At 37.3% G+C, this 23,055-nt stretch overlaps 2 protein-coding genes across 5 annotated transcripts; one reads left to right on the top strand and one right to left on the bottom strand.

Moving 5' to 3' along the window:
• Window positions 1-2,840: 2,840 nt before the first annotated feature.
• LOC116262422 (gibberellin 3-beta-dioxygenase 1-like) lies at window positions 2,841-4,212 on the top strand. The gene is made up of 2 exons (XM_031641775.2): window positions 2,841-3,379; window positions 3,516-4,212. Exons 1-2 carry the CDS (start codon window positions 2,901-2,903, stop codon window positions 4,090-4,092), a joined length of 1,056 nt encoding a protein of 351 aa, XP_031497635.1. The 5' UTR covers window positions 2,841-2,900; the 3' UTR covers window positions 4,093-4,212.
• A 3,627-nt stretch (window positions 4,213-7,839) lies between these two features.
• On the bottom strand, window positions 7,840-22,517 carry LOC116262428 (uncharacterized). 4 transcript variants are annotated; one of them, XM_050075586.1, is made up of 10 exons: window positions 22,049-22,511; window positions 21,501-21,660; window positions 20,414-20,590; window positions 18,588-18,667; window positions 15,500-15,539; window positions 14,561-14,632; window positions 11,419-11,526; window positions 9,319-9,399; window positions 8,432-8,554; window positions 7,840-8,359 (listed from the first exon to the last, which is right to left on the bottom strand). In XM_050075586.1, the coding sequence occupies exons 1-10, from the start codon at window positions 22,240-22,242 to the stop codon at window positions 8,309-8,311; spliced, it is 1,086 nt and encodes a 361-aa protein (XP_049931543.1). In that variant the 5' UTR covers window positions 22,243-22,511; the 3' UTR covers window positions 7,840-8,308. The 4 variants fall into 4 exon arrangements, with proteins under 4 accessions (XP_049931543.1, XP_049931544.1, XP_031497649.1 ...); XM_050075587.1 differs by having other exon boundaries at window positions 20,414-20,545; window positions 22,049-22,506; XM_031641789.2 differs by lacking the exon at window positions 14,561-14,632 and having other exon boundaries at window positions 22,049-22,508.
• Window positions 22,518-23,055: the final 538 nt, after the last annotated feature.

Genomic DNA, 23,055 nt, shown 5'->3' with positions numbered 1-23,055 from the left:
CATCTTCTAAATGCATGAAAATATAAAGAATCCCCAGCTTAAAATATGTAAAATGTGTCTATAGGGCCCCTAACTTTTTTCCTCGCACCATAACAGCTGACTGGTGGACAAGAAACAAGAGGAGATTGGCTAAGGGAAAAAACATGAGTGAGATGGTATGTTGCACCAATATCAGTGACCCACACATCACTAGCGATGAAAGATGCCCGCTAAAAGCGTTCACTAGGTATGCCATGGCTTGTTGATGGAATGTCGTGAATTTTTTATCACAAGATCGGCCAAACCTTTGAATGAGATTAAGTGAGAGTTGAATGGACCCATTGGGCGGATTTACCAAGTCCATGTTGGCCGTATTTGCCTTGGGCAGTTGCTGATCATTGGAAGTATTGCCCCTACTTGGGTAGCCCACAAGCTGACAGCACCGTCCCTTCACATGTCCAGGCTGTGGCCGAGCTTTGTTGTCGCCGCTCCTGTGGGTAATTGCTCACAACGGCATGCAAAATTTGCTTTATTTACAAGTGAAAACTTCATTAATTTTTAGTTTTTTGTACATATAAATAAATGCCTCTTAAAATTTGAAATTTAAATTTAAAGTAGTCAATAACTAGAAATTTTTGGCTCCACCACTCTGATGCATTGATGGCAGCGAGCCCGGGGTCTGCCCCTTCCTCTAGTCGGCCTTCTTCTTCTTCTTCTTCTTGCTCGTGTGACTAAACAATGGACAAGATATTCAGATGGTGACTGTCAGCTCTCTTACTTGCGTGGCTCTCGATCTTCATGAACAAAGAGAAGAGGCCCAGGGGTCCGTTAAGTAATATATGGCTACCAAGTTGGTTATACATAACTTTCTTTTTAAGGTCACTAAGAAACTGCATTAGTCGATCCCAAGCCCTTAACTAACTTGGTGAAGTAGACAGCCATGGATGATTGCAATTGTTTAATCTGTTGTTGCACTCATGGTTTTCATCAGACAACCTCCTTTCATGCATGTGCCCTAATGCATTCATCGGGGTAGGGGAACATGCTGTGAGAATGCTGTCTGGCCAAGCCCTGCTACAAGTATCAAGTACATGCATACAAACAAACATATATATATATATATATACATACATATATACATACATATATATATATATATATATATGTGTGTGTGTGTGTGTGTCATGGGGAAAACAACAGAACTTCTACAGGACAAAGAACAACAATCAATGAGTTGGTGTTTGAGATACATTGGGGTTCCTATCAAGGTCCTTGCCATGAAAAACCCTTGTGATGCATGAGAAGGATGCCCTGCCATATATATGCACTTCCCATGTGCTTACACACTTGTCAAACATCAAGTTAAGTAAACTTGGCATCTTGGCACTACCTACTTCAATTTTGTCCCCAGTTCTAAAAGATTCATTCTCGAAATAGAACTTGGTTATTTCACATGTTGTTGGAGTCTAGCTGTTCGAATTTTTGGTTTCATGTTTGTGGTAAACAGAAAAATAAGCACTTAAGCCACTGATTGATAGAGGTGAAGGTGTTTGGATCGAGAGGAAGTGAGGAAGAAAAAGAAAGAATTATGGAAAAGTGTGTTGGGATGGAAAGAAAAAGGAAAAGAAGGGAATGGAAAGGAAAAAAATCTTCTTCTTTTTTTATAGGAAAGAAAGGGCTCGTTTATTTAATTAGTATAAAAATATATATGATAGTTAAACAAGCAAGATTTTTGACAATTTTTTCCCCATACAAACTTTGTTTCTTTGTATTTCATTTTTTTCCTTTCCTTTTCCTCCCTATCATTAATCTCTACCTTTTCTTTTTCATCTTTTACAATCATTTGCTTTTGCTTTCCATCCATCCATCCAAACACAGTGTTAGAGTTTCATAAGAGGAAAAACCCGATTTTGTTTACGTTATTTGCAATCTGCCAACTCAAAGCCTTTATTTTAGGTACATGTATATTTGGAACAAGGAAGATTGTTTTCCACAAGTTTTGTTTGAGAAGCAAACAAAATCTATTGTTTCTTTAACTGGGCGATGAGGAAACCTGAAACTCATCTGGTGGCCTACAAAAAGGAAAAGCTGGAAAGGGTAAAATCTAGAATTTTAGTAGTCTTTTGGAAATGCCAGGAAGCAAGGTCATTTTCTCATGCAAGAGAGGGAGAGGAGCTGGATATGGTTGTAAGCAAAAACGAAGGTTGTGTTTCTCCAGTTTGTATAAAGGAACAGGGCCATCCAAAGCACGGACTGGAAGTCTTTCCTACTTGAAGACAAGACATCGCCACATGGGAATTTTTTTTTAAATGAAACTATAAAGAAACACTCTCTCTCTCTCTCTCTCTCTCTCTTTCTCTCTCTCTATCTCTCTCCCTCTCCCTCTCTCTCTCTCTCTCTCTGTCTCTATATACCGTCCAACCAGAAACAGGAGGGTGACGGGGGCCATGCATGTCTCTTAGCTCTTCTTATTTTTGTTCCATCTCTTTTCCTGCACTTTCCTCTCATTCTTTGTCTTCTTTCCAACAACGCTCTCCCCACTGCCTACTTCCCTCCAAATTGCACCTTCACCACCTTATCTATGCGTGCAATACAGAAAGAAAATGTGGACAGCGTCCAATAAACATCAAATCTCAAACCAAGTTCCTTCTGTACCTAAATATGCATGAAATTGGATCTTAAATTTCCAGAACCTGTCTGAATTTAATCCATTTGTACCCATCCTCGATCCGCTCCAATACTATAGACATTGGATCAGATATGTAACGGTTCCCAACCTAATCTTATCTGGCCTCCACCACCGTATTTACTTCATACTTGTATATAAGTGGATACATTGCCTCTACTTTCCTCCCACCAAAACCCAACTTCTTCTTCTTCTTCTTCTTCTTCTTCTTCTTCTTTATTTCTCATTGCCCATCATGCCTTCCCTTTCCCAAGTATACAAAGATCAGCCTCTGACCCTGCCTAACCCTATCATGGACCTCACCAGAATGGAGAAGGTCCCAGACTCTCATGCATGGCCACCCCTAGAAGACTACCTTGATGATGTGCCCTCCAAGGATGGCATCATACCTGTGATCAGCCTCTCAGAGCCCAAACTTGCTGTCATGAATCAAGTCTCACGTGCATGTAAGACTTGGGGCATGTTCCAGGTTGTAAACCATGGCATCCCTATGCGGCTTTTTGCAGAACTAGAGTCACTGGGGCACCAGCTTTTTGGACTTCCCATGGAACAGAAGCTTAAGGCCCTGCGCGCACCTGATAGCATCTCCGGCTATGGCGTCGCCCGCATATCGCCTTTCTTTGATAAGATGATGTGGAACGAAGGCTTCACAGTCGTCGGATCACCGCTAGAACACGCTCGCCGCCTTATGCCGGACAATTATGATCGGTTCTGGTACTGTGAAGATTAAGAGTTTTCTTCTCCTCGCTATGATCTTTCTTTCCTGATTTCTTGTTAATGTGCCAACTTAATTCAGAGCTGTGGAAACCGCTAGTTATGAATCTAACTAACATTTTCTGCCTTCTTTCAGTGCTGTAATTGAAGAGTACGAGACGGAGATGAAGCACTTTGCAGAGAGATTAATGGAGCTGATCCTTTCATCGCTGGGGCTGAGGAAAGACGACGTCGAGTGGGCAAAGAACGGCTTCGAACACACGAATGGCGTACTGCAGATGAACTCATATCCCATGTGCCCACAACCAACAACAGCCATGGGGCTAGCGGCACACACTGACTCATCAGTGATGACCCTTCTCTATCAGACCAGCATCGCAGGCCTTCAGGTCATGAAAGACGGGCACTGGATCACAGTCCCTCCAATCCCCGGCGCCATGGTCATCAACCTAGGCGACCTCCTTCACATCCTCTCCAATGCATGCTTCACCGCCCCCCTGCACCGTGCTCTGGTGAGCCAAACCCACCATCGCCTGTCGTTCGCCTACTTCTGGGGGCCGCCGGCAGATACCAACGTCTTCCCACACCCTCGTCTCTTGAGCCTGAACAATCCTCCTCTCTATCAGTCCATTACATGGCATGACTACCTCAAACTCAAGGCCAAGCTCTTCAACAAGGCACTGCCGTCATTGCTGCTACCAGGAACAGCGTAGAAGGGATCTGTTTTTTCCTAGAAAATTCATGTGCTAGAGGGTTTTGATGATGTAAATACGCTGGTTTTGTCATGGAGGAAGAAGTACAAAAGGAAATGGCTGCCTTTTTTTTTTTTTTTTTTTTTCAGGATGGGGGGGTGGTGGTGGGGCGGGGCTCCCATCATTTGGATTGTTGTGGATGGATAAAAATGTAAGAGATTGAGTTAGTTCCTAGAAGCAAGGCTCTATCCCTCTAAGTTACATCAAATCATGCATCCACATGCAAACAAAAGATTGCTGTTCATTTTTCTTGTCTTTGGCCAAGGGAAGCATAAAAAGATATCAAATTGATTATTTCGGAAGGTGGCACAGAAACGGACAATGTCATGCATATTTGCCAAGGATTAAGATCATCAGCAAGGACAAAAATAAATAAATGGCCATATAAAACAAGGAAACAAATAAAAAAATGTGCGCAGAGATGCGGGCATGGCTTCTGCACATACGACACGAACCCAGCCTGCTAAATCTTCATCTACTCTCATGGTGGGGGATAGTAAAAACTGATGGTGAACGCTTGATTTGGTGTTACTTCTTTTAGAATCTTTTACCATGGAAAACACTTCCTTCCTGAGGACACTGACCATGAACACATGGTTAACTTAGAAGCAAAAAATTTCTCCCAAGTTATGAGTTGCTGATATGAACTATATATATATATATATATATATATGTAACGTTATTGTGCCACAGATTTTGAGTGTTATAAGTTGGATGCAAGTTCACTCAAGCCAACACTAAATATAAAAAATTATGAACATACAAGAGAGTTCCGGAAATAACGTATATTACCAGTCACAATAAATGATAGTGCAATGTGAGTGGGACGGGTTTAAGCTTATTCGGGCACGAGTTTGGCATAACTATTTAGTACTACAGCTTGCCATAATTTATACTGTAAAATTCAGGAATTAAGAGCACGTAGATGTCGTAAACCCCACTTTTGTGATGGAAGATTATGCATGTATGCAAAGTTCAAGGTTAGCATTTGCACAATAAAGTTAGCCTGAGTGGAAATAAGATTAAGATGGTTATTATGTCCTAAAATGGCCTGACCAAAAACCAACTTGAGTAGTGTGAATATAAAGACTATGTATTGCTTATTAGTCATCTGATGAGACCAATAAAAGTTATTTTTCAAAAAGATGAAAGACAACTACACTTTGAAAAAATATCTTTACACGTACCGCTTTTAAACCTTGCAGTTTTCCAATTTACCATTCTGCCCAATGCAATGCATCCTGCAAAATTAGGGTGGATAAGCGGTTACAGAAAGAAAAAATGAAAAAGTAGAAAAAGGTGGGAGAAAAAGTAGGTGAGAGAAAAAATGGTTGACTAAAACAGTCCCAAATGGGACTGGTTGAACCCCATATATATACCTCCAAAACCAGCTTAGGCTCAACCGTATGGCGACGAAATGTAGTGTAAAAGAAATACATACAGAGTTCTTTTTTTCTTTTTTTTGGTAGCGAAAGCAAAACAATCACACACATATGTAGTTGGCGTCGGGCGTAATTAGCGCACAACATGATCTGTCCTAGCAATTAATGTTGCTAATGAAAAATACTTATTAAAAAAAACACATTACTTTTTATATATATGTTGGAGAGCCACAGCTCTCAAGTCTTAGTCTCAAACACCAACAAAAATAAATAAGAAAAACGTATATGACATTGTCGCATTACTTCGCAACAATCTCTCATCCCTTCGGGCGCCCGATCAACGAGCATTATCTATTACATGATAAGAACCAAATGAAGGCATATAATCATAGCATCAGCACGACTGCTAAATACAATGAAAATTATTAGAAGATTTGATCGGGCATTATCTATTACATAGGAAGAACCAAATAAAGGCAGATAATCATGGCATCAACACTACTGCTAAATACAATGAAAATTATTAGAAGATTTTTTATATGTCGTTTGAGTGTAAAGTTCATGTATTGTATTGACTATTAAAATAATAATGAATGAGTATTATCACTGCAGGTAAATAAAGTAAATAAGCAACAAATCATGCTCAATCAATCTAATGTGTGAGCATACTTTTATATCTATCATCACTACCCTATTTGCCTTATCAAATATGTCCATATCAAAGCTAAAGCACGAGTTTATCATTAAACAATTCACTCTTGAAACTCATTATCGAGCCTCTGCCATATACAAAGCTCAAGTTCCCTATTTGAGTGTGGCACGTACTTTTAAAAACAGATACAACTAAATAACATACATGCATTCATGCATAAACATGTATTCAAAGAATCAAGCTGAACTTAATTAACTTAAGTCATTTGCTTAAATTGGCAACTTAGTTCAAGTCTACTAAATCTCAACTTTGCTGGTCTAAGCACTTTTATAAACTACATGATTAATTTAATTATGTATTATTAACATTAAATCTTAACTAAAATTTTGTATGGTCAATCGCCCGCCTGGCTTCATCTCGATTCTAGGCATGGCCAAGGTAGTCTAACTGAAGTTGGATCGTAGCTGACCAAGATTTACTAGTAATCATGGTTGATTAAGGAAAGCTAAGTCTCACGGCTTAGCCTAGCCCATTGTCAAGTTTCATGATGTGGTAAATTGATGCATGGTTGACATGAATTTCAATGCAACCTAGAGCTACGTAAACACTGTTTGCACAGTTTTGTTCGTTGCTTGTATATGCTACGTGCAAAACGAGAGGGTTCAAGGTTTCTAACAAAAATTTAGCAGCATCTCGTCTATCGTAGAGAAGAGCTGCAAAGTGCAGCGTAAGAGAAGCAATTAAAATTTCTACAATAAACAATCTAAAATTTTACATGTGATTAAAAAAATTACGATGACTTCCATCATACCTAATATTTTGGTGAAATCTCTACTCCAATATCGCTGATAGACACTTTCCTTATCCTCTATTTTCTCTATCTACCCTCCCTTTCTCTCCTCGCTCCCCCCCCCCCACCCTCTCTTCTCCCTCTTTTCTCTCTTTCTCCTCGTCCCCTCCATCTTCTCCCTCTTTCTCTGCTTTTCTCTCTTCTGCCTCTCTTCCCTCCTTCCCCTCTCCTCTCTTTTTCTTCTCTCTCTTCCTTGTCTTCCTTACGTTAGATCTCAAGAGGGGGGGAACCCCTGTTTATAGCCAAAAGCTATTATCTTTTTATTACTTATTATACTTTTTATTATTTTATCTTGAAGAGAGGAGGTTTAGAAAAACAATAATATATTATTTTGAGGAGGTATATTCAATTAATTAGATTTAGATGATTAGTTTCAATTCTGGCTTAGTTTAATGTCTAATTTTAGCTTAAGAGCTCTAATCCATCATTAATTGGGTATTTAAAATCCTTAACTCTCATTAGCTAAAGTTAATCTGTTGGCATAATTTATTTCAATCCACCCCTGGTCATGAAAGAAAATTATAAGCTTGCCACTGGCCAATAACCATAATACCTTGATCTCACTAGTTCTTGAACTATTTTAAACTTTTAGTTTGACTACGAATCTTGTAACCATCGGACATCCATTTTTCGTTTTATTTGAAACACGAGCAAGACTAAGTCGTATACTTTTTACATGTATTATCAGTTGCAAATTCTGATGTAATATCTTAGCAATACTTACAAAAACACGGTAGAGTTCAAGAACTTTTAAGGTTAAAACTATATTTCATAAATCTTTTGTGATGCCAAGAAGCTATCTGTTACATGCAGGACCATCTATCTCGTTGAAACTTCCGATATCGAACTACTTTCAAACAATTCCAATACATAAACGCTTGTTTAATGAGCCCATGATTTGATAAATTGGAAAATATACTAACAGCATGAAAAAGTTATGATATGCCGAGGTATTGGCATAATCAACAGTTAGAGCTACATGCCGTAAAAGTGAATGGTATTACAGTTACAAAGAATGGCTTCTAGAGAACTTGATGTTCACAAGAATAGAATAAACAGGCTGTTGGTGACCATTAGCTCTTCTTTCCTTTACTTTTTGGGACGCAGTAGGCATTTTTTTTTCCCCAAAGCCAGCCTCCCTCTGCAGAGGATAAGCTAATAGGTAGTCCAATATCACCTCGGCATCCTCAGTCCATCACTTGAACCAGACATCATATTTCTCCCCAAGAATAGATCAGTAGCAAGTTGGATTTGTTCCCTAGCATTTCTTAATCATTCATTCTTCACAATTCTCTACGTTGGTGCCCTTGCAGTCCTTAAACTTTCATTCTTGGCGTACTCATCCTACCCAAGATGCATAAGGGTTAAGAAAGTCGAGCAGAATAACACTGTAAGGTGAAATAAAGTTGTACTAACCTGGAAAGATTTTAAAAGGGAAGAGAAACGGTGCTGCTCTTCAGTTGTTGCAGCTAACTTCTCCTTGAGGCCTGAACATATCTTTTGTTCCTCTTCCAAACTAAGCCGAAGTTTGTCCAATTTCTAGTCATGTGAGGGCATCAGTCAGCATTCACATGGCTGCATGCGTATCCAAATGGGTTCAAGAGAGCATGCATACAAGTCAAAATTCTCATTACTACTAGTCAGTTGTAGTGTTCAGCATATAAGACAGTCAATGAAGTGTGCCCCTTGAGAGGGAAGATTCTTCTCAATCATATGGGCAAAAAGGCCTTGAACAGCAAACAGACAAACCAATGCTAAAGTATGGTCTAAAAATGAGCATTAGCTTTACAGAGAATCAACAAACATAATAAAACTATTTTCTGCAGTATAAGCACCATTTTGTAAGTGCAAGAAAAAAAGTTTGAAATTCACAGCCATAAATAAAATAAAATCAAATCAAATAAAAGGAAAAAGGTTAAAAAAACAAATTTCACATCTGTCTTCATTTGTTTCAATATTACACTTTCATTTACAAAAAGATATCTTAATTGCTTAAGAGAGAATATAAACTGAATTTCATGAGAAAGACAGCAGAAATTCAAGAATATCACTATGGTAGGCCACACAAAGGAAGAGCTGCCCTTTTGACAAACAAATAAACACAAACAGAAGTGAATAATAAGACAGAACTACAGAACCATTGCATGCCCGTTTTCATGTCATTGACTAAATTCTATGAAACAAATGCAGAAAAATGAACTTCGGAGTTGCAATTGCGGTTAAACATAGAATTAATTACATGGTTTTAATAAATTTGCATATTAAATCATGTGGGCATCACTATCAAAAGTTACAGGAGACACCTGCTGAGTTCCATTTGAGATGCTCTCCAAGGAATTTATAAGCTTAATACGGCCACTTGTACTGGTTATGGCATCTTGAAACTGCATACAAAAAGTGATTTGGAAAGTTCATGAAAATAGCATAATGGACAAGATAATGAAAAATGAAAAATCAAGTTGGCACTTAGGCCATGAAAGAACGAAAGGGAATCAACAGCTTTGACAAGGTCAGTAATCTCTTCAAAACTACAGAAAAAGTATGTAAATTGGCCAACATCTCATTGTCTTAGGTGCATTTTTTTCTCTCATGGCAATACTAATGTTGTAATAAAAGCATGTAAGAACCTATGGGAAAAGCAATTCATGGACATATATATACGAACACACACACGCATACAGTAAAAAACCCATGAGAACAAGAAAAACCCATAGAATGCAATAAAAATTCAAAAAACGCATTTTCAACTATTTTAAAGGATGAACAATTAAACATATACATAGTGATAAACCATGTAACTAAAGACTAACAAGAGACTAAGATATTGCAGTAAGATTTTGAGATTTTGACATTGTTCTTATCATATGACACCATACGGTTCAACAAGCATGTACGTAGACCCTCCTATTATAACACAAGGTACATTCTATATTAATTACTCTAGATTGTTATCATCTAAACCACATGGGTACTTCAGTAAGGTCCATGTACCCGTGTCAGACAGCGAAACTGTGATGCTGGGATCTTGGGTAGAAACTGGTGATGTTTTAGTAGGTAAATTAACGCCTCAGACAGCGAAAGAATCATCCTATGCTCCAGAAGATAGATTATTACGAGCCATACTTGGCATTCAGGTATCCACTGCAAAAGAAACTTGTCTAAAGTTGCCTATAGGCGGAAGAGGTCGAGTTATTGATGTCAGGTGGGGCCAGAAAAAGGGGGGTTCCATTTATAATCCAGAAATGATTCGTGTATATATCTCACAGAAACGTAAAATCAAAGTGGGCGATAAAGTAGCTGGAAGACATGGGAATAAAGGTATCTACCCATGCCTAAAATAGGTACTTGGACATACTTGGGTACTTTTTTGCTTGAAGCTGATCCAAACTACTTAATTTTACTTGATTTAATTTTTTCTAACTTAGTTATATATATATATATATATATCATGTTGTGTCCCCGTACCCACATTTTCTAAAGTTACTGTGTCTGTACCCATATCTCTATACTCATACCCGAATCGTACTCGAACCCACGTGACTTAGGTTGTCATTAGTTGTCAATTTTCTTAAAATCAACTATTCTGCATTCAGAAGTCTTTGTTGTGGCCTGCTATGTTAGTAAAAGTTCTCACTAAAAGTGAATCACTTAGATCCCCAAAAAAATAAGTGATTAGTGATATTGGATGAGTGAACCCCATGTCACTAGCTGATTACATTTGACAAAGGTTAGTTGAAGTGGACGTATTTGCATAAATTAATAAAATTATTTTTGAAAATAAAATAGCCTTATCAATTCTACAAGTTTATATTATGAACTTGCTAGTTATTGGAATAATGTTGTAAACAACATAGTGAGTTAATTTTTTTCATTTACACATTTTTTTTTCTGCTTTCATATTTTACTTATTTGCCCTTACACTTCATAATCACCATATCCACAGTTATATATCCCCATGTAATTATTGGAATAATTTTGTAAACAACATAGAGAGTTCATTTTTATCTTTACACATCACTTTTTCTGTTTCACTTATTTGTCCTTACACTTTACAATCACCACCTCCAAGTTTACATATCTCCATGTAATTGCTATTGTACAAGATTCACCATTTCTTATGAATTGCAGTCATGTGTACTTCCAAGTGCATTATGTGATGATTCTTTGAAACTCATGAAGTGAAATCTGAAAACACATCGAACTGAACCATCAAGGCCAGAAATGTGCACAACTGTAGCTAAAGAAAGTGTAGCCTCTTAGTTTAGGCATGAAATACATTATAAGTCGGTTTGTGCACTTCGTCAAATTTTACAAGACTGTTGCAGATGTCGTGAAACTTGCTGAAGCAAAAATTTGAGCAAGTTCAACCCTCAAGAAAAGTAAAGAGATCACATTCGACAAACCTGTTGATTTATTGAATTCAACAATGAAATTTCTTTTGATGCCAATTCCTTGGTCTCTAGCAGAGCATTATAAGTATCATAGAGTCTTCGCGTATGTTGAAGTTTTTCCTGCAAAAAGTATAGGTGCAGAAAAATGAGTCCGGGTTACATATATTCTGTCAAAACTAGTTAATGAAGCTATGACTTAAATTTGGCAGTTAGTTAGACCCAAAATGTTTATAACAGACATAAAATGCATATTTATTGGAATTTTCTCTTTCTTTCATTTGAAGTTCACATTGATCTTTCAATATATATGCATCTATGAAGGCCACAAATAATTTGATTAAAAAAAAAAAGCAAGACCAGCAAACCAAACTTGATAAAAATCCAATTTTAGGTCATAAACGCAACCTAGTTGAGTGTCTCTGCTTTGAGTGCATTTTTGTAAATTTACTGCTTAGATGTGAGATAAAAACTTTGTAAGCTTTCAAAAATGAATAGTTCCACACTACACATTGGGAAAAAATAGAATGGGGTCCCAGAGGAAAATTGATGTTTACTACTTTGTGGGCTGAGGTGTTTGATGATGCATGAAATGCATTAAATTTTACACATAATTTGCATGCATTTGTCATTGTTTTAGTGTTTTTACACCTATGTTTATATTGTTTTAGGTTTCATGGATCTCCAGTTTGAATTACACCGAGATGAAGGTTAAAATGGTTGAGTTTAAGTCAAAATAGTGTACTTTAGATGTTCAAGGGCAAAATCATCTTTTTACAAGTAGATTAAAACACCCAGAACAATCCAATCCTTGATTTATAATGTAAAGTTAGTGAATTTGTCCTAAAAGTACTTGATTGTGGCTGAAACCTAGTTCTAGTTATAAAATAAAGCAGAGGTTAATCGTAAATACTAAATAATTCTTAAATAGGTTTCTTTTTAAAATTTCTTAAAATTTCAATTCCTTAGGTATTTTACTAAGAATGGTAATGTTATCTACGAATTCTGCATCTCACTTGGTGATGCTAAAATCCCTATTCATCCTTTTATACACCTTGGTGATGCATCTTCGAGAAGAGCACTTTCAACCATGGAGTCCCTTCTTCCTCATTTTCTACACACAAAACCTATTGATAGTGCGTGGAGGAGTGCAGCCCTTAAAGACGGATGTTTAGTAGTGGCTGGATGGTGAGAGTGGCAGCCGCTTGTCGAGATCAAACCCCCAATTGTAGGCAAGTCCTCTCACCTTTAGATTTTAAAATTCATGCATGCATATTTGCTTTCATTATGCATTGATAGGTAGGTTTTTTCCTTTTTTTTAAATTGCTGCACCTCTGCATATTTTCTGTGGTGTTTAGTGTAGAACAATACATCCTCTAATTTGGCAGCATTGTTAGCCTGGCTTAGTTTTGATTTGATTTAGAATTAGGATTTGATTATCTTAATTATGCTTTGTGTAGAAGGGACAAGAACATAAGAACATGATGTGCATGTTCTTGTTCAAAATCGATTTTCCATTCATGTTTCAATTTTTATTTCATCTAAAAATCATATGGATTGTGCAGATTGGTGTCTTAGGTGTTTGCCCATGGTCAGAAAGGGCCAGCTGCTGCCAGAATCCAATGAAATCATCTTCAAAATTTTAAATTTTCAAAGGTTGCATCCTCCAAGCACAACAATAGGTCTCAGAGTATAGAGAATAAGGAACAAAGAAGGGCAGCATGGTTGAGGGAGATCTTCTCGAAGATGCATCACCAAAGTATGCGAAAAGATGGATGAAGGCTGCAACATTACCAAATGAGATGCAAAATTTGTAGCTAATATTACTATTTCTAATAAATGCCTTAGGAATTAAAATTTCATGAAATTCCTAAAAGAAACATACCTAGGAATTATTTACAATCGACCTCTACGTTATTTTCTATTTATGAACTAGGTTTCAGCCACAACCAAGGACTTTTAGGATAATTTCACTTAATTTACATTGTAAATTAAGGGTAAATTAAAGTTTGGGTTACTCTATATGTTTTGTTTCATTTGTAAAAAGATGATTTTGCCCCTAAACCTTCAAAATACACTATTTTGGCACGAACTCAATCATTTTAACCCTAAGTCTGATGCAATTTGAACAACAACTCCATGAAACCTAAAACAACATAAATATTGGTGTAAAAACACTAAAACAATAATAAATGTTTGCAATTAAGTGTAATATGTAATGCATTGTGTGCATCATCAAAATCCTCTATGCTTAAATGTTGCTAGTCCTTGAGCAACACTAAGCTTATATAAAAGAATAAACAACTTAACTAAGCAAACTATAAGGCAAGAAAGCAAAGATAATGCACACAAACTATTATCAACATCCTAACTATCCTAACTCACTTTCATAGGAATTGTGGTGGCATTTAGTGTATGCAATAAGCTCTTTAAACCGTAGGTTTCACTTTAGTAGATGAATGAGGACTTGTGAAAATTATGCATGGACTTTTCATACTTCATTCTCAAAACCAAGCACTATCTCATTCTCTTCCTTCAATCTTTCTCACACAATTATGCATGGACTTTTCACTTTTTTTTTTTCTTTTTGAGCAGAAATTTTTTTCTTTTCTCTTTCCCTTTTTCTTTATTTGCACTTCTTTTCTTTTTCTTCTTAGTTGAGCTGTAGGATGGTTCGAACTCATGGCCCGCCAAGTCACTTGCCAAAACATCAGTGTGGTGTGTAGCCCCAATCGTCGTCCATTAGACTTTCTACTTGGCTAAGCACTCATATCTAGCTTCTTGCATTTGGGAGCAGCAGATATTGTCAACTCAACTTCATTCTCCTGCTTGAATCCACCAGATATCGAAACATCACTACACTAGCTCTCTGTTCACCTACAGGTATCCACTATTTTTATCTTATTGCCACCATACAAGTACATTTATCCAGAATCAAACAATCACATGCTATCTTTCCTTTGAAATTCATGTGCAGGATCACATTTTAGACTAGTTTTTAAAAATTTTTTCCACATCAGGAAGCTTAAAGATTCTTAAAAGACCCTAAATCCTACAAAATACACTCCATATCAAGTTAAAATTGAGGACAGTGTTAATGTGGATTCCACTAAGCATGTGGCATACTTCTATGGAAAAGGTAAGATGCTTTTTTTACCCTATCCCCTTCAGGACCATTAGGAGTATTTCCGAAGTGTGGGATCCCACCATGAGGTAACTCATCCATTTTCTGCAATCCATGAGGTAACTCACCCACTTTTCACTTGTCAAGTAATATAAAATGCGGAATTGCAATCCATAAGGTAGTAGGCAAATGCAAAAGCTGTTTGCAAGTGGCAATAGATTGGCTAGTTAGAGCATATCAAAGACTTATACAATGAGTTATTTTGCCTTGCTCAGTGACTGACCAATCTTCCCTCCAGGTCAATGTTGCTGCAAACGAAAGCTTTCTTAAACTATATAGCATCACATTGAGTGAAGTAAAACTGTAATACTACCTCCTTTTGATCAAGAACATCAGATGTAAAACCATAATCTTATGTTAATTTTAAGGATTTTAAACATGGAGAGCACATCCAGGTATTTTTTTGCCAAAAGTGCACTCAAAGCTGAGATACACAACTAAGGTGCATTGGGTTCGACTCTAAAATAATGCCTCTCTCTCTCTCTCTCTCTCTCTCTCTCTCTACACCATTGTCACCGACTCACAATATCATTCCCAAGTTTTTATAGGCGACAATTTTTCAAACATTAATTGGATAGTTGGTCTTTTCTTGCGATTTAAAAAAATAAAACTATAAGTAACAATTAAAAATTATCAAATTTTGGTTAATTTTCTTACAAAAACATTCATAGAAATTCAAAATAGTTATAAAAAAAACACTTAAAATTTTGTTTTCAAATGAAAAATATCACAACAAAAATGTGATATTTTCATTTTGGCAATATTTTCAAAATATCATGATTCTTCTTTTTCTTCTTCTTCCTTCTGAATTTTAATGCAATATGCTGAAAAAGTGGAAACCAATGTGACAGTGCTCCACATATGCATGTGGAAATGCACATATAACTCAAATTATCGAGTAATTTCCTTTACCTGGATTTGCATGTACAATTCAGCAAACCGCCGTTCATACCTGGGAATATCAATTTGAAAGAAAGTCCTTAAGCACCATCTAGCCTCCTAAAATATCACATCTCTAACCATTTATCCAAATAAAAATGATGATGATGACAACAACAACAATGTAATAGCAATCCGTTTGAATGCTATTATCAGAAAGAACAAAATAGAGGCAGTTATACACCCACGCAAAGGCAGAGCATTTTGGGGGAAATGTTAAGAAGAAAAACAAGAGAAATTTAACATTTCAACCATCTTTCACAAGTAATACCATAAACATACAGTTGCTTATGTCATGGTTCATTGCATAGTCATAAGTACAGTTCTCAGCTTTTTATCAGCAAGGCTATATCAGGCAATAACCAAAAAGCTTGTTTTCGTCAGAAAATTTTCAGTGATTCAAAAAATAATACATATAAAATAAAATAAAAATTATGAAATTTTTATGAGAATTTTACTAATTTTCTTACATGAACACAAACAAAAAATTCTAAATAATTATTACAATGCTAATAAAAACCAAGAAAGTTTATAATACATTAGAAGACTTATGATATTTTCGTTTTGGCAATATTTTCAAAATATTTCCATTTTTACTTATTTAAGTTGTTTTTACTTTTTAGTAATATATCTTGATATTTTGAAAATATTGCCCATATTTGTAACCGCAGTTTATAGTACAATACTAATCTTTCTCAGCAAAAGAAGTGCCCTTGACCTATCTTTTGATTATTGATGAAACATATTGCATGACAACCCACATGAAAATTTTGCATGGGTGGTTGCTGCAGAAATTATTCCATAAAAGGACATTCTTTTATGAACAAGTGATTGTTGGGAGGACCTACAATACAAGTTGATGCAATCCTTCAACCCCAGAAAAATTTAATGAAAAACGAGTCTTGAAAAGTTAAAAATATGGTGAATTGCCTTGACGTGTCCTGGAAAAGCCTGAATTACAACCATCTGAAACATAACATGACAGATAACAACCATGTCATCAGTGAATCTGGCAGGCACTATCTCATTTCCCTACCAGAAGAAGGCCAACAAGCATAACCGTTTCACATATGCTAAGTAATGGCTTAACAGAAAGTCTGACGCTGAAAGCGCTAAGCCAGGGAAGAAACAACACCAAATGGATTATGTGGCAGCTGGTGTTTACCAAATATAACAGGTGACAGTCAGCAATTGACAGCTGCTTCATCACTCAAATTCTCTAAATGACGTCCAGTGCATCATCCAAACGACTTGGATAATGGTTGGCCCAGCATCCCATAAAATAGATGGCAGTCAGTTCATCATCCAAAAAACCTAAATAATGGTTGGAGAATCATTCGAATGATGCTCAATTCAGCTTGGATCTAATTAAAGATCTGATACAAAATTCAGTGACTACATGGCAACTCATGGAAATTCTACTCTTTGTATAGGCCAATTCAGGCCACACCAAGTAACCATTTTTACCCAATGTGCACTTAACCGTTTTTTATATTCACATGAATGTAAACATGATAAAGAATTGGTCTTAACAAGAATTAGGACCTAGGACCCATCTTACACATTGAGGCTACTCAGACTAATGCTATGGTATGCAATAAACCACAAGCTTCTGAGCCGAATTCCCAGGATAGTAGCAATTTGTGGAGTGTGCATCATAGGTCAGACAAGGTGCAAAGTGTGGGTAAGACTGTGTGTGCTACGGCCTTCAATCAGAGTGACAGAGAAAGCCCATGTGAGCTGCTGAAATGGGAGCACGTGGTCAAGGGGCAACTAGGAACAATCTACTATTGGACATTTTCAGAAAAGAATGACATGGAGGACTTGATTCCGGCTGACTGAACAAAAGGGTTGGCAGACTGAGCATGATCATCATTCCTGGTGAAACAAAAAAGAGAAATGGCCTGCACAGAAAAATGAACACACCATTGGAAAGGGGTTATTGTTGGAGGAGGTCACACATGCAGGGCTACCATGGCACGCCCCGATTCACCAAGGTGGTGCCACATTGAGGACAGGTCCAGTCTGACCCTTGAAAGGATGACACAGAGGCAAGCAAGCATTTTAGGCTGGCAGGGGGAGGCATCGCTTTTGATAACCGAATAGAGAGGTTTTGTATACGGGAGGACCATTCTGGTGAAATAGCTACTATGAACCTTAGGGCCAGTCAACAGGGCATTCTTTGGTAAGACAGTAAATTCCTGCAATGCTGGTGCACATGGATGTGCCTTCCACAAAAAAAGTGATTTTGTCTAAACCAAAGTTTTTCAAGTGGTTTCATGGAATTTACCTCTCTAAAAAGAGACTGCCACTATAATGATTCACCTTGTGCTCAATTAAGTTAACCTAAGGATGTTGGAGGGAGCACCACCTTGAACTATGTGCATTCTCATTGCACTCTTCCCTTCTATGTTATACTTTCCCTCCTTTCCGTGTGTTCCTCGTCATTGCTTCATTCCCACATTTTCAAAGTCCACCTCTCTTATTTCCACAGCGTGTTTCCCACTCTTCTCCTTGTGCAAGTGCTTCTCCCCACAAGCACTACCCTTGACAGTCATCATTCTCCATCATTATATTACCTTACATTGAAATCCACACCAATGTTGTTAAATGCAATGAGATGAGGCGATTCATAGAGTTTATGAAACGAGGCAATGTGAAACGAGGTGAAGTGATGCGCAAACATCACGACCAAAATTTTGAAGTATATAATATTCATCAAAAATTTTAATTAGAGATGTATGGCAATTGCTTGAGGTATATAAAGTGATGACCATTCTTAACAACACGAAAGAATAATTATAATGAGCCAGATCATTTTGTCTACTAAGCAAATGATTAGAGATGTATGGCAATTGCTTGAGGTATATATAGTGATGACCATTCTTAACAACACGAAAGAATAATTATAATGAGCCAGATCATTTTGTCTACTAAGCAAATGATTAGAGATGTATGGCAATTGCTTGAGGTATATAAAGTGATGAACATTCTTAACAACACGAAAGAATAATTATAATGAGCCAGATCATTTTGTCTACTAAGCAAATGATTTACTTACTGGATAAGTTCCATCTGGGTAGGCATATCATCAACCTGATGCTTCAAATGTAGTATTTTCCTTAACCTGGAAGTAAGTAGCTGCATACAGATGGTTATGGAAATCATTTACATAAGGTTACAACACAATATAAGATGCTATATAAGAACTGGAACAGCATACCAATGGCAGAAATTAGAGAAGGCAGAGCAACAACAGCCACAACATTTTTATATGTAATTGAACCACTATCATGCTTGAAGCAGCTAACACCTACTCAAATTCAGCTGCTCATGAAATAATTGATGAGGAAAGAGGACCACCTATGGCACATAACATGCAACCAACAGCTAGTTTTCCTGCATGCATATGAAGCCTCTATATATTTTCTTTAATAACATTTTAAAATATTCTGAGCAAAATTACTTTTAATAGAAAGAGCATAAGCTGCTTATGAGACTGCACCCGAGAAGAAGCAAAATTAACCAAAAGGAAAACTACCTTATCAAGTTTTCAAGCTTCTCCTATCTGCCCAGATCAATCTTGGAAGAACTTCCATATAAAAATCCTAACCAGGAGACCTAACAAGAAACCTCGTCCAACTCTTTTACCCTTACCCATAAAATCAGGCCACCTTTCCTTTTCATGTCCATTGCCTTGTTTTAGCATATTACTGCAAATATTCTTTTTATCCTCGAGCACATTTACTTCCTCTTCCCTTCCTTTCCTTCCCATTGATGAAAAAGAAAAAAAAAAGGTTCCTCAAGAACCATAAGACAAAAGTTATTTTTCCTCTCCAATTGGCAAACAGAATCTACTTTTTCTACTATCATTGTCTTCGTCCTCATGATCACTGCTGCCCTCCTGTATATTTACTTTCCTTTTGAATTGAGCGGAAATGTTTTCATTTTCCAGACACTCCTTTAGCTTTCCTTTTTCTCTCCTTTCCTTCCTTTTCACCATGCTGATGGACAACTCTTGGAAGCAAAAAGCATGAAAAGTTTGCTCCTACTATTGGAAGGAGACATCCTTAGCATCTCTGTTTTTAGGTTTCATCCATGTTCTCGCTGTTGTTGTTGCCGTCTCCTATTCTATATAGCAACAAAACATTTTATAGTAAAGAGCTGTTGGTGTTGAGATGCAGCATTGTGCTATTTTAATCTACTTTCTGAAACCATATATGTGAAGCAGACCTCTTTCAGCCCATAAATGCATTATGGGTACTCATGGAGATACTATGGCATATATTCACTTGCTTACATACAAGACCATTTTACATTGCCAATCATCCTCTTGTATCTAGCATATTTTGTTCCTTCCTGCAACATTTCATAGTGCAAGTAGTTTCTCCATATTTGTCCAAACTTGTAACCTCAAGATTTTGGCAAGAACAAGGCATGCAAAGGAAACACCAAAACACCACTTGAGCCCTGGATCATGAAATGAAATTGGTTGACTGTTACCAAGCCTTCCCTGTAAGCACCTCTTTTTATGCATCTAACTCTTTTCTACTCTTGACTTACAGAACCAGCATCATATATATTTGAACTTTGAAATGTCACTAGGAACAGGTAACAAAAGAATTTGTATTGTCGGAAAAAAGTTTCCTTACAAATAGATAACATGCTTTACATGCATTATGCATTTCCAGCCTTCTATCTATCTAACAGAATGAGATGGAAGAAGTACAGCACCAAAATGAATGACAAGAAAAAACTGGAATTCCAACTGATGAGTACATTTTTCTTTTCCCAATAAGCAACCTTCAAGTGACAGTAGCATCCAAATAATTCACAAAGTACTGCAACAAATCTCAATAAACAAGGGTCTATGATTAAAACAATTACTTGCTGTGCTCTATCCCGTTTTTCTGTTGCAGCACCGAACAAACGTTCTAGACCTTCAAAATCGGAGGAATGCTCATCTGTATGAAGCTTTTCTCCTGCTTCATTCGATTGTGCATGTGGATCAGCATTTTTCTGCATAAGCAGATGCCAGTTGAGATTAGTTGCATTGACTAGATTCTGAAAATGTGGAAATCAGGCATCAGACCCAGACTCCCTAATGTTGCAGGGAAACAATGTAGTTTTTTAGTTGAGTATTTAGACTATCTTTTGTAGCTTGTGGAGAAGTCCAGATTCTGCAACAGATAAGAGACACCAGGGCTAATACTATATTCCAATTGACTAACTTGTAACTACGCCTAAATGTGTAAACAAATGTTTCTTGATGCTAACATTTGGCATTTTGCACGTATAGAGATAAACAAAGGCTTTCAATGGATTAGGTTATCAATAGAAAGAAAATTAGATGAGATCTTGTTTTCAACAAGTAGTGTTGTTTTCAAAGATCTCCAATGCCAACAGGAAGCCTGACTCATCAAGAAAATAGGATTCATAGGGCTCCACACTTTAAAACTTTTATGGTACATGTTGAAAAGATAGCGTAAAGGGTCATGCATACAACTGCTAAAAAGTTCCCAACGTTCCCAGGAAATATGATCTCGGTCCTAAAGGGTCCACGAGTCAACCATTAGCTTCATGAAGCAATTTATTGAATACAGACAGAAGTAGAAGCAAACTTATAGCATCCTTCCACAATTCTCCAACTCAGAAGTTGTGGTTCATGTCTGAGAAGCTGGTGTTTCACATCAACACCAAAACCACAATTATTTGAAGGAAAGCTTGAAACATCGTTGAGCGGTCAACATCTTGTTCTTTAAAACGAAACCCAACTCTAAAAGATTGGATATCCCTCGTCACTCTAAAAGAATTGCTTGGAACGTTTATAACCAGAAGGTTCTCCAGAAATGCCTAAAATCCGTTGGCACCTTTTTTAACACAATAGTCTTGGAAATTACAACGTAAATGAGCGTCCAACTTCTCAAAATTAGCCATCATCCTAGTTTATGAATCAAACATGAAGGAAATTCACCTCATCTCTCATATTCTCCCGCATCGAAGTAATCCGATTGACGATCCATTCTAGAACAGGATAGACGTGATCGTAATCCAGGCCTTGAATCTGGTGAGTTTCAAGAGGATGTGGACACCCAACGGACCGCAGCGCAACCCCAATAATCTCACCGACTTTTCTGCATCAAAAAATATTGAATTTAATCACTGAAGAACTATTTAAATCGCTGTATTGGTCGTATGAGTAAGAAGCCGACAAACTAAACTATCTAAATCACGTGATTCGTTGTACAAGAAAGAAGCCCACAAGCTATCATTGGCTACAAAAGTAAGAACCCTAAAAACTCCCCATACGGTTATAGACATCATCCATAATTCAGAGAATAGACGTTAAACCTAAAGACGAGTATTCATCACAATAACATCATCAATTCAACTGTCCTCACTAAACAGTTTCGCCTCCCTCAAAGGAGTCATAGTTTTGATAGTAGAGAATAAACATTTATGAGGGTCGGAACAAGAGATGCCCAGTGAGTAAACCAGAGAAAACATGAAATTAGTATTCACAATTGATCTTGCAGACAGGCGGCGCCATCAGAAGCGACGCAGAGATCGGAGTTGGTATTGCAGCGGGAAATGCACCAAGCCAGACCACCGGTAACCTTGTCAAGAACTGAGAGAGAAGAGTCGCATGCCCTCGAATAACCCGCGGAAGCTAACAGGTCGACAATTTTCTGCGGGAGATCGGATTCAAACTCCATCGGGGGAGAGAGAGAGACTGTGTGTGTGTGTGTGTTAGACTTGGGTCAAAGGGGATCACACCGCCTTAGGCGAGGACTTCGGGTCAGATCATGGACGGCCATCAATCCATCATAGTGATGCTTAATCCCACGGCGGCTTCCAAGCATCCGACTGTAATCAGATTGCATCCGAGCTACGTTTGTAGTTCAACATGGATATTCCAAGGATCAATCAAATGAAAAATTTGAACTACAACCAGACTGCATGTTGGCAGACCATGAATAAGGTAACCGGTATCTTTTTCTTTCTTCATCTCAAAAATCTCTTCCTATATTGCTCCTGTAGTATTAATGGGCAAGGATTATGGGTTTGTATTCTCTTCGTTGATGATCTTTGCCCGGCGATTTTTTTTTTTCCTGAACCACATGATATTCATTTCTACTAGCATGGTTGTTTGCAGCTCCTTGATTTGCATTATTTTTTCTTTTAATCCATCGCAATAAGAATAATGTATGTTTTGGTTGTGCGTAGAAAGACAATTTTTTGCTTCCAACCATTTCACTTGTGCCGAAGGTTGCTAATGTGTTGGATGCACATGTTTGTGACACAGGTGGTGTATCGTGTGGTAAATTTAAAACGATACGATACATATCGTACTATACGGTCTCATACCGTATGATACATACAACACTGGTTGGATGCTTTGAGGTTTACAAAGATTGAGCCATTTTTAGGTGCATTAGTGGTTGCCCTCGCTTACGATCCAATACACAAAGAAACTTTCGTTGCCAATCGTGTCTTCAAGATTAATTGCAATTCGACTTTCTTAGCTT

This window comes from Nymphaea colorata, chromosome 1 (genome assembly GCF_008831285.2).
Source record: "Nymphaea colorata isolate Beijing-Zhang1983 chromosome 1, ASM883128v2, whole genome shotgun sequence".
NCBI classification, from domain to species: domain Eukaryota; kingdom Viridiplantae; phylum Streptophyta; class Magnoliopsida; order Nymphaeales; family Nymphaeaceae; genus Nymphaea; species Nymphaea colorata.
Note: the sequence above shows the minus strand (reverse complement) of the source record. Positions and strands in the feature narration are given on the sequence as shown.